The following is a 24,411-nucleotide window of genomic DNA, read 5'->3' as shown; positions in this document are numbered from 1 at the left end:
ACATGGATGGAGCTGGCATTCTCATAATATGTTTGTCGTCGCTGGAGACGCAAAATGTACTTGTGCATAACACTGCAGGCATTTGCAATCCCTGTACTTATTATGACAAGAATGTGTTTGGTAGCCACTGTCTGTGAATAACTTCATGGTATTAAAAATACAGAGTGAGTGGTCTCATCACTTTAACACTTGATGCACCATGAACACAACTTTGCACAAACACACAAAAATCATACAACTCTGAAAGATCTCTAAAGAGGCAATATTGACAAACTTGTGTTTGCACTTCATTCTGCATTTGTATGCCTGAATTGATGCGATAACAAACAAGAGATGTCAGACGGTCAAGCTTCAAGGACAAAGGTTATTTCAATGGAATTTGTTGTGACATATTTATTTACCCAGTGAATAACTGTTTTCTTTTCTTGTGCGATAAGCATACAAACCAAGGTTAGATCTCTTTAATACCTCAGTAGAGATGCCAAATTTGTGAAGTGGCTGGGAGTCAGACCCTGCAAGGGGGCGAAGCGACCAAACGGTGGAGGGTGTGGGAGGGGGCAGTCCGCCCCCCCCCCCCCCCCCATGTTACCAAGTGCTACACACATAGCACAGTTTACCCAAATGGGCCAACAGATTTTCAGATTGCTGCAAAACAGTGGCCTGAACATGAATTTTACTTGCCCAAAAAGAAAGCAGGGAATAATTTTCCTGCACCAGGTATCGCATCACAATTTGCTATGCATTTTACACCACTGCTACACAAACTAACTTTTGTGTAGCAGTTTTATTCCATAGAAGTGTACAGGATACCATTCAAAATATTGTTCATCAGCTGAAATTGCTAATCAAATTTGAGTTGAATAATTAGTCCCTGGAAAGTTAAAAAATATTAGAAAATTATAGCTAAAATCACTTACAGTACGATGTAAGTCAAAGGCTTAACCCCTTGAGGACAAGTCCCGAGTATACTGAGGCAGGTGTCTATGAGAAGTGTGTGTTGTAGCAAAATCAAATAGTCCTCGATGGGTTTATATGACACAATCACTTGAATAAAACAGCACATATTGATATTGGAGTAACAAGCATTTCAGTCGAGTGTTGGCGTTGGAGTACATAGGGGCTTCATCATGCAAGTGATTAGAAGCTGCTGAAACGAAATTAAAGTGATTTGCATGAGTGCATGACAGACAGTCATTATCATTTATGGGTTTAACATGGATGGATTTGTGGGTTAATAGAGGGAGAAAGACAAAAAGTGGTGCTGCATTTTACATCCTTGCCCAATTCAGACAAGTACAGGTTGTACTACTAGTATTTTATTCTCATTGTTTGAAAACACTTGCCTGGCTTTGATTTTCAGTTTCCCCAGGCAATGGGCATATTGGGCAAGTGTTTGTGTAGCACCTCAGTCTATATTACAAAATGACATTTTTCTCTATTTTTTTATTTATTTATTTATTTTTTTTGTCTGAACAAACAGATTCATGATCGTGGAAGCATGAAAATAATTGAAAATGATAAAGAAACTTGAAATTGCACACCATAAAAAAGTTATCAGAAAGGCCCCATCTCCCCCCCCCCCCAATATTTCCACATCATTCTCACTGCTCCATCAGACTATGATACACCATCTTTATTACTAGCCAAAGACGCTTAACTGATAAGACAGGAAAGTGCGCGCTAACCCTGTACAAAAACAAATGGACAGCGCGCGGTCATCATGCGTATTACGCACATCACCTGAGACCACTCAGTTAAGTTCAAAGACAGCGCGTCTCAGGTGATGTGCATCTTTGCCTGAGACGCGCTGTCTATGAAGATGTTGTTGTTTATCAAGCGTCTTTGATTGTGAGATCATGTTGTTGCCAAATTTTTACCTCCACGATAATAATCCTTATTACTTTCAAATTCAAATCTCGTCCTTCAAATAATCCCCTTAACCGAAAAAAAGCTACGAGTACGATTATAATTTTTATATCTTTTTAAGATAATAATTCGTAATAAAGATACCACTACCTTTGGAAATGAGATTGAAGGATGTTGCTAGGTGTACTGAGTTTGTTCTTAGCTCTCTTTTGTATCGTCATGTAGGGTAGCCATTTTGTGTCCATTTTTATCGGTAAGCACTATTTGGGCACCCGTCCCGCTTCATTATGAATATTCATCAGGCAGTAAGATACTGTACTAGTATGGCAGAAGGCTGGATACGTGCCATAGAATGTAAAAATGTATTGCCGGGAAATATAAAAATCTCGACAAATTGCATCAATGGGGAATGTTAAAATATCTCGCCGGGAGATGGAAAAATGTTCAGTTTTGCTGGGAAATGTAAAAACTCTTGCCGGGAAATGTAAAAATCATGTATTTCCACGGTATTACGGATACATGAAGATGATGAATATTCATGATGAAGCGGGACGGGTGCCCAAACAGTGATTACCATTTTTATCACGTGCCTTCCTATCTTGTTATCTCTACTATCTTTTTGATTACTAGCGTACGCATGGATACGTGCACTCTTGCTTGCCCGTAACTACACGCAGCCGCTGTGCGAAGGGTCTGGTCAGGGCCTAGCTTGCCCGAGACCGAGTTTATGCACTCACACAGTCCCGCACTCACACAGTCCCAGACAAACACACATTGCAAGTAGTGGGGTATATCAGTTCGGGAAACCCACTCACAAGGGGGGCCCCTCCTTATAAGTAACCCGTCCCCCTTATAAGTAACCCCCGGGGCACCCCTTATAAGGAGTCTCCACGCTTTTTTGCAATGCAACGCGAAAATGAAAGGACTGCGGCAATTCGCTTGATTATGTCCATAAAGCTTCACAAGTTTCCTAGTTACTCACGAAATTTGAGCAAAATCGGTTTGAGGCATCATATCTAAAATCATGGATTTAAATGCGATGTCAAACGACCCATGCGAATGCTGAAATGCGAGCGATTACTGGCGTGAGTGTCGCCAGGCGCGGCGGCGCGGCAATGCTTGAGTGCAGACGTGGCGACTGAGTACGGAGACTTTCGTTTGACATCGCATTTAAATCCATGATTTTAGATATGATGCCTCGAACCGATTTTGCTCAAAATTCGTGAGTAACTAGGAAACTTGTGAAGCTTTATGGACATAGTCAAGCGAATTGCCGCAGTCCTTTCATTTTGGCGTAGCATTGCAAAAAAGCGTGGAGACTCCTTATAAGGGGTGCCCCGGGGGTTACTTATAAGGGGGACGGGGTTACTTATAAGGGGGACGGGTTACTTATAAGGAGGGGCCCCCCTTGTGAGTGGGTTTCCCGAACTGATATCATGAACAGGCAGGGGTAGGGGTACGTAACAGGAAGCCTCGACGACTTGACGTGGATTAGTAATGAAAAGTTAGTCTTGAGAGTGCTCGGATTATCGATGGCTAGCCTTCCGGGCGGGCGGGAGGCCAGCAACGGCAACACCAACCAGCGCAGCATTCATTCCATTCTACTCGTCGCGTCCCCGTAAAACCCGCCCGGCGCCCCGGTCCCGTCCCGCTGCCACGGTGCCGAGATGCTTACGTAGACTCCCTTGTTGTAACCGGTATACTAACACTAATTAGCTAAACAGAGAGATTGAGCTGCGGCTACGACAACACATTTTTAAAGACTAGTAACCGTTTGAAAGTTCTATTTTTCGCATAAGGACAGCTATACTCTGCCTAGGCTACAGATCAGTGGAGTTAATAACACGATCACACGAAAATACTTACCTAAATAATTAAAAGGAAAGGTGGAGTTCGTCAGGAGCCAGGGATACATGCACAGCGTCCAGTACTCTGCTCGATTCGATTCGTAATTACATAACCGGCAGTCGCCGATGGTGGCGTGTTATGTCCCTACTTCTTGGAGAGGGAGAAAGCCAACATGCCCACGACTCGACGCTGTGAAGAACTTTTGAAAACAATTTACTTTTTAGTAGATCAAAAGATTCGCCACCCCCCCCCCCCCCAGCAAAGTCGGATGAAACAAAAAACAAACAAACAAGTATTATCTTTTATTTAATTAGCTATGCAATAATAGCAATTCAAGGGATGATACAGTTTATTGGTGGAGATGAGAATTGGGGTTTTAACTTTTTGCGAGCTATAAACTCAAGAAAACACTAATACACATAGCATACCATTTTAAGAGGAATTCAAAGTTTATTTGATGAAAATCGGGTTTGGAATGACTGAAACATCCAAAAACAGAGTAAAGCAAAGCGATAGTAATCAAAGGTGGGTCCCACACTTTATTAGAATCGCTCTGTTCTGGATATCTCAGCCATTTCAAAACCAATTTTAAATCATCAAATATACTAAACGTTGAATTCCTCGTGGAATCACTTGCTCTTTCATATTTTCATAAGGATTTTCTCATTATCTCACCAAAAAAATATTAGAAACGTGAAATTACGTCTCAACCAAAACTATACGATCCCTTTAAGCCTAATAAAATGTTTTATTTTGTTTTTGCAACTTGAATAAAGAACCAACGTATCATATTACCTTTTTGGGTGAAAATTTTCCAAATATAGGGCCTATAGCATTCTAGACTAAATTGCCATTATTCACCACCACCCCACCCCATCCCCCGATTCTGTTAGGGCCCCCCAAAAAAGGAAAACAAAGTTGCGTGTACACATGCATGTGAAGGCACTCCCTTTCAACCTTTTCTATTAAGTATAGGATTATAATCATTGTCAAAATTTTTCACCCGGAAGTGTGCACCACATTTTTGAATTTCAATTCTGAATGTAAATGCTTAAATCTCTCTTGCTTGGGAGGGGATAGACCCCACACCCTCTCCCTCTCTGCCCCTTTCCCCAGCCTTAGTATAGGGCCTACACTTTTCAGATTGACAAAAAAAAATCTGAATAATTCTAAAAGCACAAGCTTCTCACTTCAATTCCAAAAACTCAAACTCATGTATAGGCCTACTGGGGGAATATCCCCTTTTGATTAACCATTTCCTCGCTCATTTCCATTCCATATATCAGATTTGGTACTTTTTTTGACAATTTCACATCCATTCCCAAATATAATGCTTGCACGAGATATATCAATTTCAGTTCAAAGAGATGATTAAAGAGGTTAATTCCCTTTAAGGTGAAAACTCAAAGTCATGCCGCTCGCATGAGGTTTGAGGTTTAGACTTGAAGGAAATTAACTTCCAAATAACAAAAAAGAATCATACATTCCAAATGTTATGAATCAGTGAGTGCGAAAATATTAGAAAACATGGCGGTGAATTATAGAAAATCTGATAATCCGTTCACAAGTTAGGAATTTAAGCTTTCGTTAATGGAAGTAATTACAGTCCAAATATAACTTAGTCTGATAACACTGAACTCATTAGTAAAATATCAACGGTAAAATTTTGATCGAAATAGGGTGAAAAATGAGGAAGTTATGACATTTTGAAGTTCGGCTAATTTTTAGGAAATGAATTAAGGGCTTGCTTCCAAAAGGCGCTAAATCCATCATTTGGGATAGCAACGGATTTAGCGCCTTTTGGAAGCAAGCTCTTTAAATATAGTTCTTGAACGGTCAATATGAATATGTGAATGGCAAAGTGAGCATGTACGTCATCCCCTCACATCTTGCCATTTATAGTTGGGGCCTACATTGGAATGTTTTTGAAATCTTCCCGTTTTTCATTCAAACGCATGTATCTATGCCCGATCAGGCTCAAGTCCTGCATTGATCACTATTCTGAAGTTCAACCAGGAATAACATCATGTTTCAGACTTCAATGACAGAAACATTGAATTTTTGTATCTTTTTTTTTTTTTTTTTTTTTTTTTTTTTTTGGTACACGAGCAATGGCCCGGAAATTGTGAGGTATGACATGGTTACTTCACTCATTTGCATATTCATATACAAGAACTGTTTCGCAGAAATTAGCACAACTTCAAAATGTCATCAGTTTCTTATTTTTCATCCAATTTCAGGGGGTTTTTTTACCGTTGAACTCGTAAGATCTTCCTCTTTTTTATCAGACTATATCATATTTGGACTGTATTTCCCCTTTAAATACATGTGCATCGTCACATTCAACATAATAGGGCCTATCCTATACTCTCGTACCCGGGAGGGTAATAAACTTTGTAATGAAAATGAAATAATACTAATGCTTATCAGGGGCGGATCCAGGAATTCTGTAAAGAGGGGCGCCTTTGCAAAACCAAAGGGGGCGCACATCCCTCCCCCCATTTTTTCTTTGTATTTCTTCTGTTTAAAAAAAACAAAAAAACATAAACAAATGAAAATAAAGGGGGCGCGCACCCGGTGCGCTCCCCCCGGATCCGCCACTGAAAGGTCTGTGTCCAGATCAAGCCTGGATGTGTGTGAAATGTGTGCATATTTTCCTCAATTTGCACTGAAAATGTTAATGACCGGCTTTAACTATACCTCTGACGTTAATGATGAAGACGCCTCTTGATCCAGCCTTTAATAGCTTGATTTCATCAATCAAAACATGCATTCGGCTATATTATAGAAATGTTGGTATTTTACCTGTGTTCTACAAAATAAAAGAAAGTTGAATGTATAACGAGATATGAAACTCGTCACACTGAAGACGAGTTAGGTGATACGCTTGGGGTCATCAGATGTCGGCCATCCGTGATCGACAAAGAAAAGAATGTAATACAGAACCTTGAAGTTCTAATGAGATACTTAGTTGAACTTTTTTGGGCCTACATTATTCAGATCACATTTGTTTTTCTGTCACACAAACTAAGTGGAAATTCTGTGCGTGTGCGACTAAGTCGATTTACGGACTTTTTGAGTACTTACAGTGCATAAACTTAGACCCCGTTTACGGTGCGGGGCTGGGCCGAGCCGCGGCCGAGCTGCAATCAAGGACAACCTCAATTGCGAGGCCGAGCCCCGCAATTTAGTCCGTTTACACTGCCGGGCTCGGCCGCGCTTTTGATTCGAACCTTTCAATATTTTGTCGTAGTGGCGCTCTACCCTTTTAAACAAACGCAATTTGGTATTGTCTGGTTTTCAGATCCTTTGCCAACTGAATTCCGTGGCGACGAAGTCGCCGTTCGGGCAAAGGCCTTTGTCGAAGGAGAAAATCCTTTGCAGGACAAAACCACCTTAAACTATACTAGTTTTCGACGTTGAAGTAGTTAATATCCTGAATAGCGAAATAGTACAGGCGAGGGTTTGGAAGCCAGACTAAAATTGGCCGCGCATTTAGCCCAGTTTGCGCTTACACTGAGAAAAAGGCCGGGCGCGACCGCGGCTCGGCCGCGGCCGAGACCACCTCCAGAGCGTGGCCTAATGCGAGGCCAATTTTGGCCCCGCATTTGGCCTTTTGCGCGTTTACACCGAACGCGGCCGAGCCTCGCACTGTAAACGGGGTCCAAGTGATCCTCGGCACGTACAAATAAAACATGACAATTAAGTGTTTATAACCATCCTGGCTTTAACAGTGGCCTTTTAAAACATGACCTTTGACCATTATTTACATAACCAATATGACTCCCTCTAATCTTGCTATCACAATGATCAGTTCAGAGAGCTCTTACAACTATATACAAGCCTGTGAGATTTACCAGCAGTAAAACCAATGAAGCCTCCGATACAAAACAGGGGATATAGAGCAAGTGAGTCTGTTTACATGAGAATGTGATTTATCCTGGACGAAAGTGATACCTCAATTAAAGAGAAAAGGGCAAAACATCACCTTTAACCATGTAACTATAGGTCTCCTCCAACTAAGAGTACACTTTGAACGTAAGCTTATACGTGAATGATAATTTATGACGATCTCACGTGATCGACACACATTCAAAGGGGACAGTTAGAAGTGGAAGGAGTGCTTAATCGTGTCATTAATTCCTAATCAATGACACCACTACTTTAGGCATATCATAATTTCTCATCTAAAATCAATGGCCTATAGGACTCATGCACCATTACTTGTATCGTGCATAAACTTTGTTTTTTAAGCTTTGAGTGAAACGTGTCATAACATAATTCTGTAATTCCATCAGCAGTGATCGATATAATAAAGAAGAAAGATATATCACCGTATTGAACGCTTAGAACCTAACGGGGGGGGGGGTATTATAGCATGATACTCGGTTCTTTACTGCCCAGATGCCAACAACACCCATCACCCACGGCTACGCATAGAGAAACAGCCATGGCGAAAATAAAACTTTGCTTTCTCGTAGGCAGAATGACACAGAACCCCGTCAAACACACTTTTATTGGCAGGGATGGGCATGAAAAAGTGTATTACTAATACTAAACAGCGTATGCATTCCATTCATGTGGCGCGAGATACCTCTATAGCAACATAAAGCCTGTCTTCAACTCCGTTGGTCGAACAATGGCAACCTGAAATTTCAAAGAGATGAGCGAGACGCTATATACACCTGGCCCAGAGTTAATTTATTCAGTTCTCATTCCTACTTTAAGTTGGGTTATGCTATTGTAATCATTCCCATCTGCAGTATAACAAAACCAAAGTGAGGGAAAAGGGGAGAGAAAAACGAGAGGTGGCAAAAGGAAAACTGCATGCACAACTGCAATCCATGTCATTGCGTGTGACAGGTGAAGCAAATGTATTAGTTGTTATAGCAGTGGTTTATGAGCATAAACTGGCAAATAGACAGACAATGTCAAATATAAAAACCATCAATTTAATGTCAGAGAAGATGGTAAACAAGATGCATTGAAACTGTAACTAAATCGCTGCTCTTCTACTCGATCACGGAACGTCTAACTCTATATTCAACAAAAAACAAATGTTAGGGGAAAGAAACAAATTTAGATATAACATTCTTAAATTAAAAACAAGAAAAAAAAATGTCCACGTCAGGATTAAAAAAAAAAACGCCGCACGAACATGCATTATATTCTAGATGGGAATACGGTCTTGATGCAAAGGTCCAATGATTGTCTCATTACTTTAAAAGCAATCTATGGTTCCCTTACCATCACCAGTACCACACCACAATGACGTCTCTAAAATCAATGGTAGCACATTTATCATTGCATCATGCATTAACTCCCTTTGCCTAAACTACCAGTGGAACGTGTCATATTATATTGCGTATTTCGATCAGTAGTGATTGACTTTAAAGAAGAAAGATGATGCAAAAAATTGAACGCTTACCACATTGCTTATAGGGCTATTCCAGTTTGGTACTGATCTGTTCTATTCTCCCAGATGCCAGCAACATAATATCACCTATGGCTAACTAGTGAAACAGCCATGACGAAAATAAACGACAGAGAACCCCGTCATAATCACTACACTTGGAAAGGTGTTGCCCGAAATTCCTCATTATGAAGCAATATCAAGTCACTTCCTTCCCTGCCTGTCTTTAACTCCGTTATTTGGTCAAACAATAACCTGGAATTCCAAAGAGATAAGCGAGACGCCATGCACCTGGACTAGAGTTAATTAATTCAGTTCCCATTCATGTTAGTTATGTAAACGAACACGTTCCTAAATATCCTGCTACAGTATAACAAGAACAAATGAAGAGAAAAGGAAAGAGAAAACGAATCGTGGCAAGCGGGACACTGTAACAAGGGGAAATTTACAACATTAAGTGTGACAAAATTATTGAAGCAAACCCAATCTCCAAACTCCAATACAAAGCAAGGGAAATAGAGCAGCCGTGTTCACGGGTTACGTACACTTGATAAAATAATACGATAAATGACATCGGAGTAAAGCTGAACTGCCGAAAAAAAAAGAGAGAAAAAAAAAGAAGAAAGAACGGATAAAAGTCCTGCGGGGGTCGAACCTCTCGCCTTCCGGTATGGCGTTATGAAGAACCAGCGCGCTAACAGATTATGCCACATTGCTGTCCTGAAGATCGAGTGCAAAACTTAAATGTAAATACTATTGTGACAGTGTCGACTTGTGATGGCGCTATTCAATTTCTCACAAGTGGCAGCGTGGATTCGATCAATATACAGTTGCAAAGAAAAATTGGGAATCGTTCCGTACAGATTGCATTCTCATTTTCAGTTTTAAATTGCAAAATTGTCAACCTGATGAGGAGATTTGAAAACATAAAATGCATGATTACTAAAGCTTATTGTCTAAACTACAACATATTTATGTTTCAGAGGAAATGGAGCAAAATCAGATGAGGTAAAGGTGCTTAAACGTTGTCAAGTCAATGCATGGTTTAAAAAAAAAAATCACCTCCCATAGACATAACACGTAAACTTGTCTGATTTTGAGTCTTTACCTTTAATCACAATTTCTAGTGTGATGACGTCATCATATTTCAAAACCATCACATGGACTTGAAAGGCAAATGTTCAAACTGCAACATATCTGAATTTGGGATAATATTGAGCTTAAACAACAGAGATACGAGCAAATGAATGTCAGAAACAGTACCTCAAAAAAATCAATTCCACTTTTTTCATCTAAAATGACGATATGATGACGTCATCGCGTTTTCCTGGCAATATTGATACCAGGAATGTTATTTACAATTCATATACTTTTGTAATATGCAATAGAAATATAGGGTCAACGGACGATTTAAAGAGCCATGGCGAAATAAACAAAGACATGTTTTTTCACTATATTTGCAGAAAGACGCGCACGTGGAATTTCAACTTTGACGCCAGTGCATTCCTTTGTTATAGGTCGAAATCGATCGGAAATCAATGGATATTGTTACTCAAAGTATCAGGAATCCAAATCAGTCAAAAAAATTGCATTTTCATGTTGCTTACGGGCTCTGCGCGCGGAATTGCGCGGACGGACGCGCACGCGAGAAAATGTTTGAAACGCTTAAAATTGTCTGAAACTTCGAGATTTCCCATTGGGAAGTCGTTTTGAGCCTTTTAAAATTTTGACGCGCGCTTACGCGCGCGTAATGATGACCTGTGTAACTAGCGTTAAAAAGTAAGATAGAGCGTGACCTGAACTTCATGTCCACCGAAAATGATACAGAAATGACATCTAGTTATGAAGTTATGATCGATCATGTGACAAGGTCCGAAAATCACAAAATGGCGCCTAGATGACGTCATAGATATGTTACTGTCATGAAAACCTTATTGTGGCTAGATTTTGTCATGAGACATGTTGACTGAAAATGTCATGTTATTTCGTTATGTCATTCTTGAGATATTGACGACACAAAATTGTCCAGAAAGAAAGAAGAATAAAAAAAAATAAAGAGAGATTTTGACAATCACAATAGGTGATACGCTGATAGCGTATCACCTAATAAAAGTACTACTTATATCAAACTGTTGCAATAATCAAGAAAACAAAACAGAACGCTGTTCGTATAAAATATAGGCCTATACATTCTATATGCTTTTTTGTACAAGAATAGGACCCCTACGTACGTCTATAGTAGGCCTATCTATGATAAACATTTTTCCAGTGATAGGAATCAATTACACTAAATCATAGGCCCTACTATATTTATGTTATAATTTCCATTCTATGGCAACCTGCCATGCGTCGTCAATGCAATGTCTGTCCAAACTATGCATGCTTTTCTTTCTTTTAATCATAGTCATAATGCATTAATGCCTATATACTAGGTGTTTCAAAAAACATTTCCCACTTTTGATCATTAATAGTTCAAAAAATATTCATTCAATAAAACTGTTATTGATATGAGTAATAGCTGGATAGTGTACAATTTGGTTGGATGTGATTTGGACGTGAAAGCATAAATCAGTTTCATTAAATCTGAGATTGATTTTGAAGTAAGGTTTCAGATTTTGGTCAAATTTTAACCCTCTGTACAAAAATTGAACTTCGCACAGGAACCACTGATGTGTATGTGAGTGTGTGCTGACAATGGCCCTGAACAATGGATATGCCTGAATCACCTGTTGACTAGGCGTCAGTCTCGCGCTCTCTGGCACATGAATGCTTAATCAATAATTCATGTGGATTGCCCTGGGCACTGCTAGTCTGAATTCATGCACGGTAAAGTGCTTGCAAACACCATATTTCATTCCAGCTGGCACTCATTTTCAAATTTTGCTTCACATATCGCTAAATTTGGGATATAAATAAGAATAAACGATCTTCAGTTCCTCATTTCAATACAACTGTCTACTAATCAAATAGTCTGACACAATTTTCGCTTTTTCGATAAAAAGAGATCATTTTTGGTAAAGAGTTCAGCAGCATTTATCATTGGGGCGATTTGTTTCACAGTAGATTTATCTAAGGCTCCACATACACAAGTGTGGATACTCTAATTGATTTTCTTTGCTTCCTGTCACCACGTTTATGATAGAACAGACTTCAGGTATTCATTGTAATTTTGTGACTGAACGACAGTATCCACAGGCGTTTGACTTTACACAGATACTGCCAGAGGCTGAATAAAGACAAGTTGTGATAGTGGAATTTCTCATGAATAAATAATGAAGCATTCAAACCCTGGCCATTGTTCAGGACCATTGTCAGGGTGTTAACCACACACTCCCATACACACCCATTGACCCCTGTGCAAAGTGAAATTTTGTACAGAGGGTTGAAAATAGAGCAAAGTCTGGAACCTAACTGTAAAATTAATCATGGATTTCATGATATTGATTTATGCTTTCATATTTAAACCACCTTCAACCAAATTGTACACTATTCAGCTATCACTTATATCAATGACAGTGTTATCTGATATACATTTTTTGAATTATTAAGAATCAAAAGTGGAAAATGTTTTTTGAAACACCTAGGTACTGTTGTTATAGGTGTCCTATAGACACTTATTCAGCTTTCCTTTAATACACAAGCACTCACCGTCTGGGTAAAGGCCTTTACACACGTCAGCCGTGTTGCTCATCACTCATTGCGAAGTGATGTTCAATTCAAGTCAGTTCAATCATAGTTTATTTCCAATCAACGAAAATCAAAAACATAGTACAAAGTATACATGTCATGAAATAATATTGTTCAAACGTTTGCAAAAGATTCATGTAGTATACGAGATAAATTTCAGAACAACATATATACAATAATTAGGAGGAACAATGTATAGATACTTCGTGGGCGAGCGGAAAATAAATTCGATTATGGAAAATAGTGATCCACTAAAAAGCAAAGCTTGTCGGACGTGGATCGCTAGATAAATAATGAGTAAATGATATACTATTCAAGTATTTAATATAAGTTATTTAAGTCATTTATAACAATATACATGTAGTATTTTGAGATACACAGGTCGGAAAAAAAAAATAGAATACCAATGCTAATGCCCGGACACTGTTCACTGAACCACGTGTACCGGGAAAATATGACAACAACACATTCGTACACACATTCAATTACTCACACGCATACACTGTAAGACGCGAGACTAGCGAGAGAGAGAAGACGGTAACAATTAATACAAGTGTACGAAGAACAAAAGACAGGGAAAATTGAAAGGAAGAGGAGAGAAGAAAGAAGTGTTTAATATAGGAATTGGACAACAATTTGAACAATGCACATGAATGAAGTCTAGTGGAACATGAAAAAAAAAAAAGATAAAAAAATCTTGCAAAGGGACTTTTGGTATACAGTATTTCCTAAGAGGGAATTCCAGCTTAAAAGGATGTTTTTATCCGTACGCCTAGCTGCACTGCACTGTGGGTTTTTAGTGTTTTTTTTTAATTATTTTTTTCTTCTTCTTTTCAATTGATCTCAGTGTTAGTAGATCTTATCATGATTTGTATTTTATCATAACGGCCCCCTAAATATTTCGTTGTGCTTCTCGGGGTCCATATGACCATCATCTGCACTTTTTATTTACTGTCATGTTACAAACAGATATGACTGTATGCCTACAGCATATCTGTATGACACATAGGCCAGGTGACAATAATATTGAATTGAATTGAATTGAATTTATTCATTTCATTTCATTTCCATTTCCATTTCCATTTCCATTTCCATTTACATTGCATTGCATTTTACATTGCATTTTTGCATTTTCATTTACATTGCATTGCATTGATGATTGCATGTTGACACATAATATTACAGTAATATAACAGCATGAATTAACAGAATATAGAGTTGCTATACAAAACGGAAATGGGGTGACCCAACTAAAAGCATAGCTTGTAAAATTTGTAGGTCACCATTCAACGAGTAATATCCATAATTATGTACAGAGTGATTGAGAATATAACATATATACAGACTCCTGAAACATATTTACATAACTTATACATATATACATCTTAAAGATAGTAAAAATGAAAGAGAAAGAGAGGGAGAGAACGAGAGAAATAGAGGAAATAAAGTGAGAACCAAAGGGGGAGAGAGGAGGAAGAAAAAAGAAAGAAAAATAAACAATGGAATTAGAATGAATAGGAATTCCACATGAATGATATACCATATAAAAATGATATAAGATTACCTTATTGGGTAAAAGTGTCCAGATATTTCGTATAGGATTATAAAAAACTAGTTACATCGTAACATATTTACTCAAAAGACTTAGTTTTAATTTGTATTTGAATGTTTTGAGGCTTATGGTTTGTTGAAGAGAATAGTCTAAAGAATTCCAGTATTTTGGTCCAGCGAAAGCAAGTGTATTGTGTTTAAAATTGGTTCTAATGGATGGCAGGTGGTAAGAAGAAGACTGCCGAGTGTAGTGCACTTGTTCATTCATAACAAAAAGTGACGAAATGACTTGTGGAAATTCAGAATCCTTCGAGCTGTACATAATGGATCCTAGATTCATAAAATATATATCCTGTACTTTTAGTAATTTATTTTCATAGAAGAGTTCATTAGTGTGAGAACGTGATGTTGCACCAGAAATAATTCTCACTGCCCGTTTTTGGAGTAATAATAATTTATCCAGGTACAATTTTGCTGAGTTTTCCCAGGCAAGAACGCCGTAATTGAGATAGGGTAGTACAAGGGTTGAGTATAGCATACGCAATATATTCTTTGGAAATATAGATTTTATATTATTGATAACGCCAACATTTCTGGAAAGAAGTTTACTTAGATAGCATATATGCATTCTCCAACTTCAATTTGTCATCTATACGTAGGCCAAGAAATTTTGTATTCGTGACTTTGTCTATTTGCACATTATTAAAGAGTATATGGCCTGGTAAAGATGATAATGAATTGCTAAATAGCATAATTATTATAGTTGGTTTTCAGGAAATTCAAAGATAACTTGTTAATATTATTCATTCATCACTATAAATGCTATCAACATTGTTCATAATTGTTACTTTTTTTGGTATTGGATTTCGCCAATGCATTTTTGTTTCTATTTTTAGGCCTATGTCTAGCGCCATATACTGTTCTATGAGCATGTTGAGCTCAACCAGCTGGGAGGTGGGACGAAATTACCTCTCTAGTTACAGTCTTACACCTTGTTCTACGTTTGCGAAACGCACTTTACCATCATGGCATACGCAATGCATGAACAGTGTGCGCAGGGCCGTACAATGATAAGCAAGTACAGTATACTTTAGTGCGTGCGCGGACGTGCGTACATTTACGTACGTACGTACGTACATACGTATTGATCGTCAAGATGGCGGCCGTTACGAGAGAAGGTAATAACAAGGCAAATATTACGCCTAGATTATTCGTGTAATACACCGCTCAAGTTGTAATGATATGCTTGCTTTTGATCATCAAGTGATAGTGAACATGTGGTGATGTAGAGGAATGAAAATGGAAGTGTTGGTTGATATTTTATGTCGTATTTATGACGGGTTGCCACGATGGACTCGAGTGGTTTGGCTTTACTGTACGTTTGTGTACCACGCAAATGATTCTAACATGTTAGTGACATATTAAATGTATCATGGGGGTTGTATACCCGGCCGGGACACTTAAAAAGTTGAGATTTAGATGAATTTTTCACATTGCCATTCTCAATAAAAATATTCCAACACACAATGATGAGGTTCTGAAAATGATACTTAACAGTTCTTCCAAAGTAAAGCGAACAAAATCAATTTCTGTCGTAATTAGAGAACTTAACTGAAACCCTGGCCTGGGCCTTGCAAATGTAACCAGCCTGCGTGTATTGTCTATTATGGGAATGGATTAACACTGAAGTTTGTTGTTTCTGACTCAAACACGCGCACAAGTTTCACACCACGCGTGTGATACTGATAGAATATTGCGCGCTTCTTCTGGTTGACAAATCATGAAACAAATCGCCGAATTCTGCTTTAGAGAAGTTAGGGCCAACCTCAAAAATTGGTATAAAATATTTTATTTATTCAAAAGCCATTGTATTTTATGCTTATTTTATGGGATTTTATTGTGTTTGTGGAAGTAAAAAGTCCGGTCCCACAACTTGTCCGGTCCGACCACATATGGTCGTACAGTATAGTCGGGCGTACAGCCACGGCCCGGGGTACTTGCTGGTGTTGTTGTATGTAGTATGATGCCTAAATTCCAGTTTATTGGCTTTAACTTCAATCTTAAGCTCAGGCAATATGTGAAAACCTTTAACCTGAGTTTTTCTTCTCTTTACATTCTCAAAATGATGAATGTTCATATTTAAATCAATCGCACACGTTCTCACCACGGTGCACGGCAGCGCAATTCTGTCGTTCTGAATTCACAATCGAATGTAATTGAATTGGCATTGCTTGATTGGTCAGGATCATGCAGGAGATTACAGGCCAGCAGAGCATCTTATGTTTGTTGTTTAATGTGATGTTTGTGTGAGTGTGTGTGCATTCCCTTATCTTTATTTCTTCCTATTTTTCCTTTCATTTTTGAAGTAGATCTACAGTCCGACCTTTCCTGTCCGGCCTCCCTCTATCTGGATCTCTCTATTATCTGGATGCAACCTCAGGCATGATTTTTTTTTTTTTTTTTTTCAATCTAATGATTGCAGGAAATGGGGGATTTCAGACTCAAACAAAATTCCTACACAAACTTACATGCATTACATATTCCCAACATAAACATACATTCACATCTGATTTTCATCTAGAGCAACGAGCCCGTGATTGGTACACGATCTACAGCGCCATGATTGGTACAGCCTACATATGTAGTATTCTTTGACACACTGAATCTAATAAATAGTTCATAGCCTTGTCCGTTTATCATGTTTGAAAGATGTAGCCTGTTAGTGTTACCTCTTGAATTCACAGTAAACGGGGCAGCAAAGACCAGTAAAGCTTCACAAAAAGTTTTTGATCTTCATGACCTCTTGCCAAACTAGATTTCAAGCTGGAAATTAGTGGCCCTCATTTTGGACCGCTATTTACCAGTTGTTGCGCACTGAATGGTGAATAGTTATCTTTTGTGCAAGTGATTTTGGTCTTGATGTTCAGTCAACAGCAGCCAGATTACAAATGACTAGTGAGCTTGTAGAGATATTTACATTATTACTATCAGCCTTGCCTCCAGACAGGGCCTTGCCATGACTGGTACAGCTACATGATTCTTACGGGTGATAATGTTGATGCATGCAATTGAATGAAGTTGTATTACAGCACATACAAATCATGTGTGTATACCAATCAAGGACGCACTGTACCAAACACGGCACCAAAGGAGGTAATATAAAAACCAATTTATTGCAAAATTTCTTTTATAATTTTTATATCTTAAATATGCATTGCAGCATGCATTTAGAATGTCATCATATTGACACAAAATGTTCCTATGAAAGATACACTCAAGACTTGGCATCTATTTTGGAACTATAGCACGAAAACCGCTACGTGTACCAAACTTTGGCACGTTACTCTAAGTAACGTGCATTCAGACATTCACTAACATACGCTATGCCCAAGTCATCGCAAGAAAATGGACAGAAATCTTTTCATGAAAATAAAGGCACAGTACAGGCCATTGTTCATTGAGCAAATTATCAGAAAATTCTTTCAACGCAGATCAGGTGACGAGGATGTGACATGATCACGCAAAAATTGATACATGTACTATACCATTGGGTAGGCATCTGTGTACATTAAACATTGAGCGTGTTTATACAGAGAAGCAAAATACGTGCTCATGCCGGCTCATGCCGGCTCATGCGAGAGGACCTCTCGAATTTTGCTCTGTATAAACACGGCGTATGCCGGCATATGCAGCCAAATGCAGGCTCATGCAAGAGGTTCTGTCCGCCACCTTTTGAGGGGGCCGATGCGAGAGGAGCCTCGCGTATTTTGCTGTGTGTTTATACAGACGACCGAAATTCGAGAGGTAACTGGAAAGCGTGTATTTTAATATCTGTCATGATCAAACCACGTCTTCTCCTTCTTACTGAAAAACTGGATTTCAGTTGATCATTTGGCCGGGTGGTTGTCAAGAGGGACGTTACAAGAATGACCTTCAAGCTTGGTGGTCCTGATGACTTTGCCGGTGCCATCTTGATTTTTTTCATTTTTTCCCATCATGCAATAAACTGTACTGCGAACGTGACCTATGCTTGACCCCAAAATTCGAGAGGTCCGGTTCAGCTGAGGTCCGCTCGCATCGGCTCGCATGAGCCGGTATTTTGACTTCTGTATAAACACGAGAAATAAGCGCTCATGCGGGAGGTAAAATACCGGCTCATGCGCGCCGATGCGAGAGGCTCCTGTATAAACACGCACATTGAGTTTCCCATATCCAGCCAAATCCATTATCTGGATGAGCGCTGGTCCCAACATGTTCGGATAGGAGAGGTCGGACTGCACCTATACAATTGTATGTCTTTCTCTTTCCTTCCTAGTAATCTTTTCTTTCTTTCCTCCCAACTTTTCATCATTTCCTTTTCGATGCATATTTTCTTCTTATCTGTTCTTTGTTTTCTTCCATCCGTCTTTCCGTTCATCTGCATATCTACAAGTGTATATTCTTTTTTTCCTCTCCAATATATATCTATTTCTCCTCACATTTTTGTATTCATAAGTACCTTTTTCTTTCCTTTACATAGTTTTTGTCCCCGCCGAACGAGTTCGAGCAGGGGACTATGAAACGGGCTCCGTACGTGTGTGTGTCCGTGTGTCCGTCCGTCTGTCCGTCCGTCCGTCCGTGTGTCCGTGTGTCCGTGTGTCCGTGTGTGCGTCCGTGTGTGATCAAAATCTTCAATTTGCTACTTCTCTGTCATTTATGAGCCAATTTTGATTCTGTTTGCTTTATATGATAGCACTACATGGGAGCTTTGAAACTTCTACACAGAATTTCAGTCGTGACCTTTGACCTTGACCTTTGACCTATATTGTACATTTTGCTACAAAATGCTACTCCTTCGCCATTTCTAACCCGATTTCGATTCCGTTTGCTTTATGTGATGGCACTAGGTGAGGGCTTCAAAACTTCTACACAGAATTTTGACCTTTGACTTCTTTGACCTTTGACCTTGATTTTTTGACCTATATTGTACATTTTGCTACAAAATGCTACTCCTTCGCCATTTCTAACCCGATTTCGATTCCGTTTGCTTTATGTGATGGCACTAGGTGAGGGCTTCAAAACTTCTACACAGAATTTTGACCTTTGACTTCTTTGACCTTTGACCTTGATTTTTTGACCTATATTGTACATTTTGCTACAAAATGCTACTCCTTCGCCATTTCTAACCCGATTTCGATTCCGTTTGCTTTATATGATGGCACTAGTTGAGGGCTTCAAAACTTCTACACAGAATTTTGACCTTTGACTTCTTTGACCTTTGACCTTGATTTTTGACCTATATTGTGCATTTTGCTACAGAATGCTACTCCTTCGCCATTTCTAACCCGATTTCGATTCCGTTTGCTTTATGTGATAGCACTAGGTGAGGGCTTCAAAACTTCTACACAGAATTTTGACCTTTGTCTTCTTTGACCTTTGACCTTGATTTTTGACCTATATTGTACATTGGCTACAAAATGCTACTCCTTCGCCATTTCTAACCCAATTTCGATTCCATTTGCTTTATGTGATGGCACTAGGTGAGGGCTTCAAAACTTCTACACAGAATTTTGACCTTTGACTTCTTTGACCTTTGACCTTGATTTTTTACCTATATTGCACATTTTGTTACAAAATGCTACTTCCGGCGGGGACATATGTTACGCACCGCGTAATTTCTACTTTTCCTTGTCTTTTTTCAATCTCACTTGATCTTTCCTTTCTTTATTTTTTTCCTCCTTTCTTTTAGAACCTGTCTCTTCTCTCTTTCCTTCCTAAGTTTTTTTCTTTTTCATTTTGGATACTCTCTGTTTCCTAAAAATCTGTCTAACATTGCAAGTGGTAAAAAAACCTCGTACTAGAGTATATCAACTCATTGTCATAGTCAGATTATGTTTTGAGAGACTATGTTATGATACTTTTATTCCATTTCTAGTGTATTTTGTTTTTCATTTCAACTTTCAGTCACACACCGTGTAGTTGTTTGTATTGAGTTGAATATTCATGTCAGTTATATGTCACTTGAATTTCTCTGGCAGATTTTGAAAGGCAAATTCATGAGTTGCAGTCACGCACCTCTTCTCTGCGAAACCAAGCAGCGGACGATCTCCAGACCAATGGAACGGAAAATGGCGAAAGGATTGGCTTCGCTGAGACAGGCCACTTCGACAACGAAATATACGATGGCAAAGCCCATAGCAAATATGACGGCTATGTGTATTCCATCCCTGCAAACGAAGCAGATGAGGTTAGTGGACTGAAATGATGTCTGTGCATAGTCTACGTAGAACTTAACCTTTTTGCCCGTAAGTGTAACAGCCCTAAAAACTTTAAAAGAATTAAAGAAATAGTGCATAGATTTGTATTATACATACATGTACATATTCTACAAAAGTACATGGTTGTAGCTTTTGTGTGTTCTATTTTGTTTGGAGCTTTAATCAAAACATAGTTTATAGCTGGAAATGGTATCATTTTCAGAGTGACTGTAGATTGAGCTCGGAAGCATACATAGTAGTCCATAAATGCGACATGCTAGATTTTGTTTAAAGCATGTGACATTTAAAGTAAGCTTGATAATGTACAATGTGTAGAGTTATCACGTGTCCAGAAAGTAATACTTGAAATGTTTTGTTTTCTCTGTTTTTGTTTTCTTCAGGATGAAGATGATTACAGCTCAACGACTTTGATGCAGAAAAATTCCTACACAGCTCCTTCCTCACTCTTCAGTGAACAGCAAAATGCTGGCAAGGTAAAAAAAAAACACAAAAAGAGAAAAAAAAACTTTGTTTTTATATATTAAGTACATTATTATGTTGTTGTTTACTCCATTCACCTGGTATTACAGACTCTGATAGTGTGCAGGTCACTTTTAGTATAAGAAAATTTCATGAAGTATTGGATAATTGGTGCATGGAGGTGTTTGTTTCTTTGTTTCTTTGTTTTTAATTCTGGGGTAGACTAGTTCTTGAGAAACTGTAGTAAACATAACAAATAAGTATTTTACATATTTCTGTTCTTCGACATTGTCTGATCTGGCTCTAAAGAATAAATTCGCTGCCATTAACTTTTATTTTGAATTTTTGTTGTTGACTTGTTCAATCTTCTGTGTAGAAAGGCAGGAGTCTTTAATAGTTTCACATACATGTACAAGGACCAAAGAATGGCCTTTGAGGTAATTAGAAATGGCTAACTGCATACTGCTCAGCTGTGTCTATTTCATGAGAATAATTTTGATATGTCTGTTGGAAATAAAATGGTTCATCAAATATTCAGTGAAGGTTTTTTTGCATCAATTTGATTAAACTGCTAAGATACATGTATGAGAGACTGGTAGAAATTCTCATCTACCAAATTTTACTTCCTTTTGTTTCATTTCTTTTCTTGCAATATGAGCTCCATATTTGGCAGGTAGTCAATGATGGCTTACAATATACAAAGCACCATGGTTAGGCAACAAAATGTGGCAAATAAGCTAATGAATGTGTTCTCAGGATGAGTTATCACATCATTTGTGTGCATGTGTGATAGAAATGAATCATGCAGTCAAATCATAACGTTCTTCTCGCAGGACTATGATCCCATGGCCGAGCATCGGGTCCCTCGCATCATTGATCGAGAAGACGAGTACAGGGGGCGCCGTATTCGCAGCAAGATGTCGCCGGAGAGGAACGACCCCTTTCTTGATGGTGGGTAGAAATAGCGCCCTCTTTCAGTCCCATTGCTCTTTATGTTTCGATTTTGTCTTTAATGCATGTTATGGATATGTGTGTCTGTTCTTATCAAGTCTGCTCAGATAATTTTCTCCCATTGAAGACTGTATTTAAATATTTGACTAACATGATGCATTGTACTTGTAAGGCAACAAGTGCAAGCAGCACAGCATGATATGGAGGAATGGATGAAGACATCCACAAAGATTTAATTTGATATAGATATTCAGTGTCCATCTGTTTTCCAAGAAAAATCCTATAAAGTAAACACGTATTTCTGTTGTATAGCCTCTCCAAATTAGAGGCAAAAATGTCTATCATGGAAGTCATCCATATTACAAATTTAGTAGATTGACCTCAACCTCTATGCCCATACCTCCTATTATATCTGTATGCAGATTGCACTTGTACACCAAGCATTATATTTAGTCAGTTGAAATGGATGGTATTTCAAGTACCTAGTCCTTGTAGGCAATAAAAATACACTAGTGTTGTATTAAACTGAGGATGTTGATAGAGAATGTTGAGAAGCTTGAAAGACTGTGAAAGGGATATTATGTATTTATTTATTTATTTATTTTTGTTTGTGCGTGTGTGTTTGTAAAGGAGTGCTCAGTCTTTACTAAGGAGTACATGTACTTCAAAATGATGTGATGGCAAGCAGGAATTGAGGAAGTTCTCAACTACTTTTTTTTTTTTATCAACAATGATTCAAAAAAGTGTTCATGCAGGTTGCTCAGTATCAAAATAGATTTATGTCATTAGAGATTGCTCTTCTTCAAACAATGGATGGTGAAAGAAAAGTGAATGCAATAAACAAAGCAAAGCTTACATGAAAGCATTAAGTATGACATTAAATACTTTGAAACTAAACAGGATTAGTTTTCTATGAGCTACCCTTTGCCAATCTCTTGTTTCAATATCAAGAAAAGCGAAGTGAATGAAGATAATGGTAAAATAGGAGGTGAAATGCATTGTTAGCCCTGTGTTACTCATGTTCGTTGTTGCAACTCATCTAGTCCAAGAGTGAGATATTGTAACTTGGCAAGATGTTACTGGAAAAGGATAATTGCCAGTGATAAGTTTCTTTTTTTTTCAAAGATATACTACTACTTTACCTGCAACATTGGCCTTAAGTGCTCTTGAAGAATGAACATCAACACTTGCCGGGTGGTGAATGAGAGATATCTGTTTGGGATGTGTCGTGCAGCTCACACAATCATGTGGTGTTGTGTACTAATGATGCTCTTTCACCTTCTTCCCAAACAGCACATCACATATGTGGCCTCTGATGATAAAACACAAGGGTACAGTGTCTGTCATTGAAAAAAATATAAAATAGATAGAAGAGAAAATAACAAAGCGTGGCAGATCTCTTCATCAGAGTAACTGCTGCAAGGTAGTTTTGAGTGGCCATTTTTTCAGAATGAATCCAACAGGAGTGTTGAGCATTGATGTCCGTATGGCCAAGCAGAAATTGTTCTGCTGAGATCAAGGATCGTGCAATTGAAACAACGTTGGCAATTGCAACTATGTGTACTTTCTTTTGTAAAGGGCACTGTTTTGAGACAAAAAAAAATTAATCATGCTATCTACAAGTACGTACATGCCATGATAGTTTCTTGGCGTCAGACATTAGATGGTGTAATGAAAAGGCTTTTGTGAATTATTATGAGACTATGTTTAGATCGATTCTCAAATTGTGAGGATAATACTAGTAATAATTGTCAACAGTCAAAATTAGATTGAGATTTGTGTACGTCACTAATCAGTTATTACTTGAATGGCAGCATAAAGCTCGGGCACTTGTGCGAGTATCGTGTTAATTTGAGATACTGTAAGCTGTGGATCCTGTTGTGTTAATGTAAGATGTAGCCAGTAAGCTGTAGGTAAGAAACCAAAGTGTATTAATGACTTACAAAGATTGATTTTGTTTAGCCATGCGCTGTCACCTTGCTGCTGTCGGAAGATAAAAGGAGTTGCATAATGCGGAGGCTGGATGTCACAGTACGTATTCGGATTACTGTCCGTCAAGGGAGTATGGTTGGCAGGCTTGTCATTTTCCAGGTTGAGCAAGCTTTTGCCTTGGTACAATTGTAAATCTGGTACAGAATTCAATGTCTTTATGTATGCTACAGTATTTTATTTTCGATCAAATATATTTTTGAATATGACATGTTTGTATTTATAAGAATCTCACGGTAGACAAGGGTTTAGAGTACAGTTCCACCCCCCCCCAAAAAAAAAAAAAAATAAACTAAACTAAAACAAAGCAAAGCAATCTGCATTGCTGTTTTGGAGGTGATGTTATTTTACTTGCATGTCAGATGTAATTTGGCCCAAAGAATGTTTGTT

At 38.4% G+C, this 24,411-nt stretch overlaps 1 protein-coding gene across 2 annotated transcripts in view; it reads left to right on the top strand.

Annotated features, from left to right (window-relative positions):
• The first annotated feature begins 15,521 nt into the window (after window positions 1–15,521).
• Window positions 15,522–24,411, top strand: part of LOC139740942 (splicing factor 3B subunit 1-like) — a 30,561-nt gene continuing 21,671 nt past the window's right edge. Inside the window, exons 1-4 of one of the 2 annotated variants that reach the window (XM_071651531.1) lie at window positions 15,522–15,543; window positions 20,383–20,591; window positions 21,003–21,095; window positions 21,915–22,032. In XM_071651531.1, the coding sequence (XP_071507632.1) occupies window positions 15,522–15,543; window positions 20,383–20,591; window positions 21,003–21,095; window positions 21,915–22,032 (442 nt within the window). The other variant, XM_071651538.1, reaches the window with a different exon arrangement.

Source organism: Diadema antillarum, unplaced genomic scaffold (genome assembly GCF_040938485.1).
Source record: "Diadema antillarum isolate AM-2024a unplaced genomic scaffold, OU_Dant_1.0 scf00000030, whole genome shotgun sequence".
NCBI lineage: Eukaryota > Metazoa > Echinodermata > Echinoidea > Diadematoida > Diadematidae > Diadema > Diadema antillarum.
Note: the sequence above shows the minus strand (reverse complement) of the source record. Positions and strands in the feature narration are given on the sequence as shown.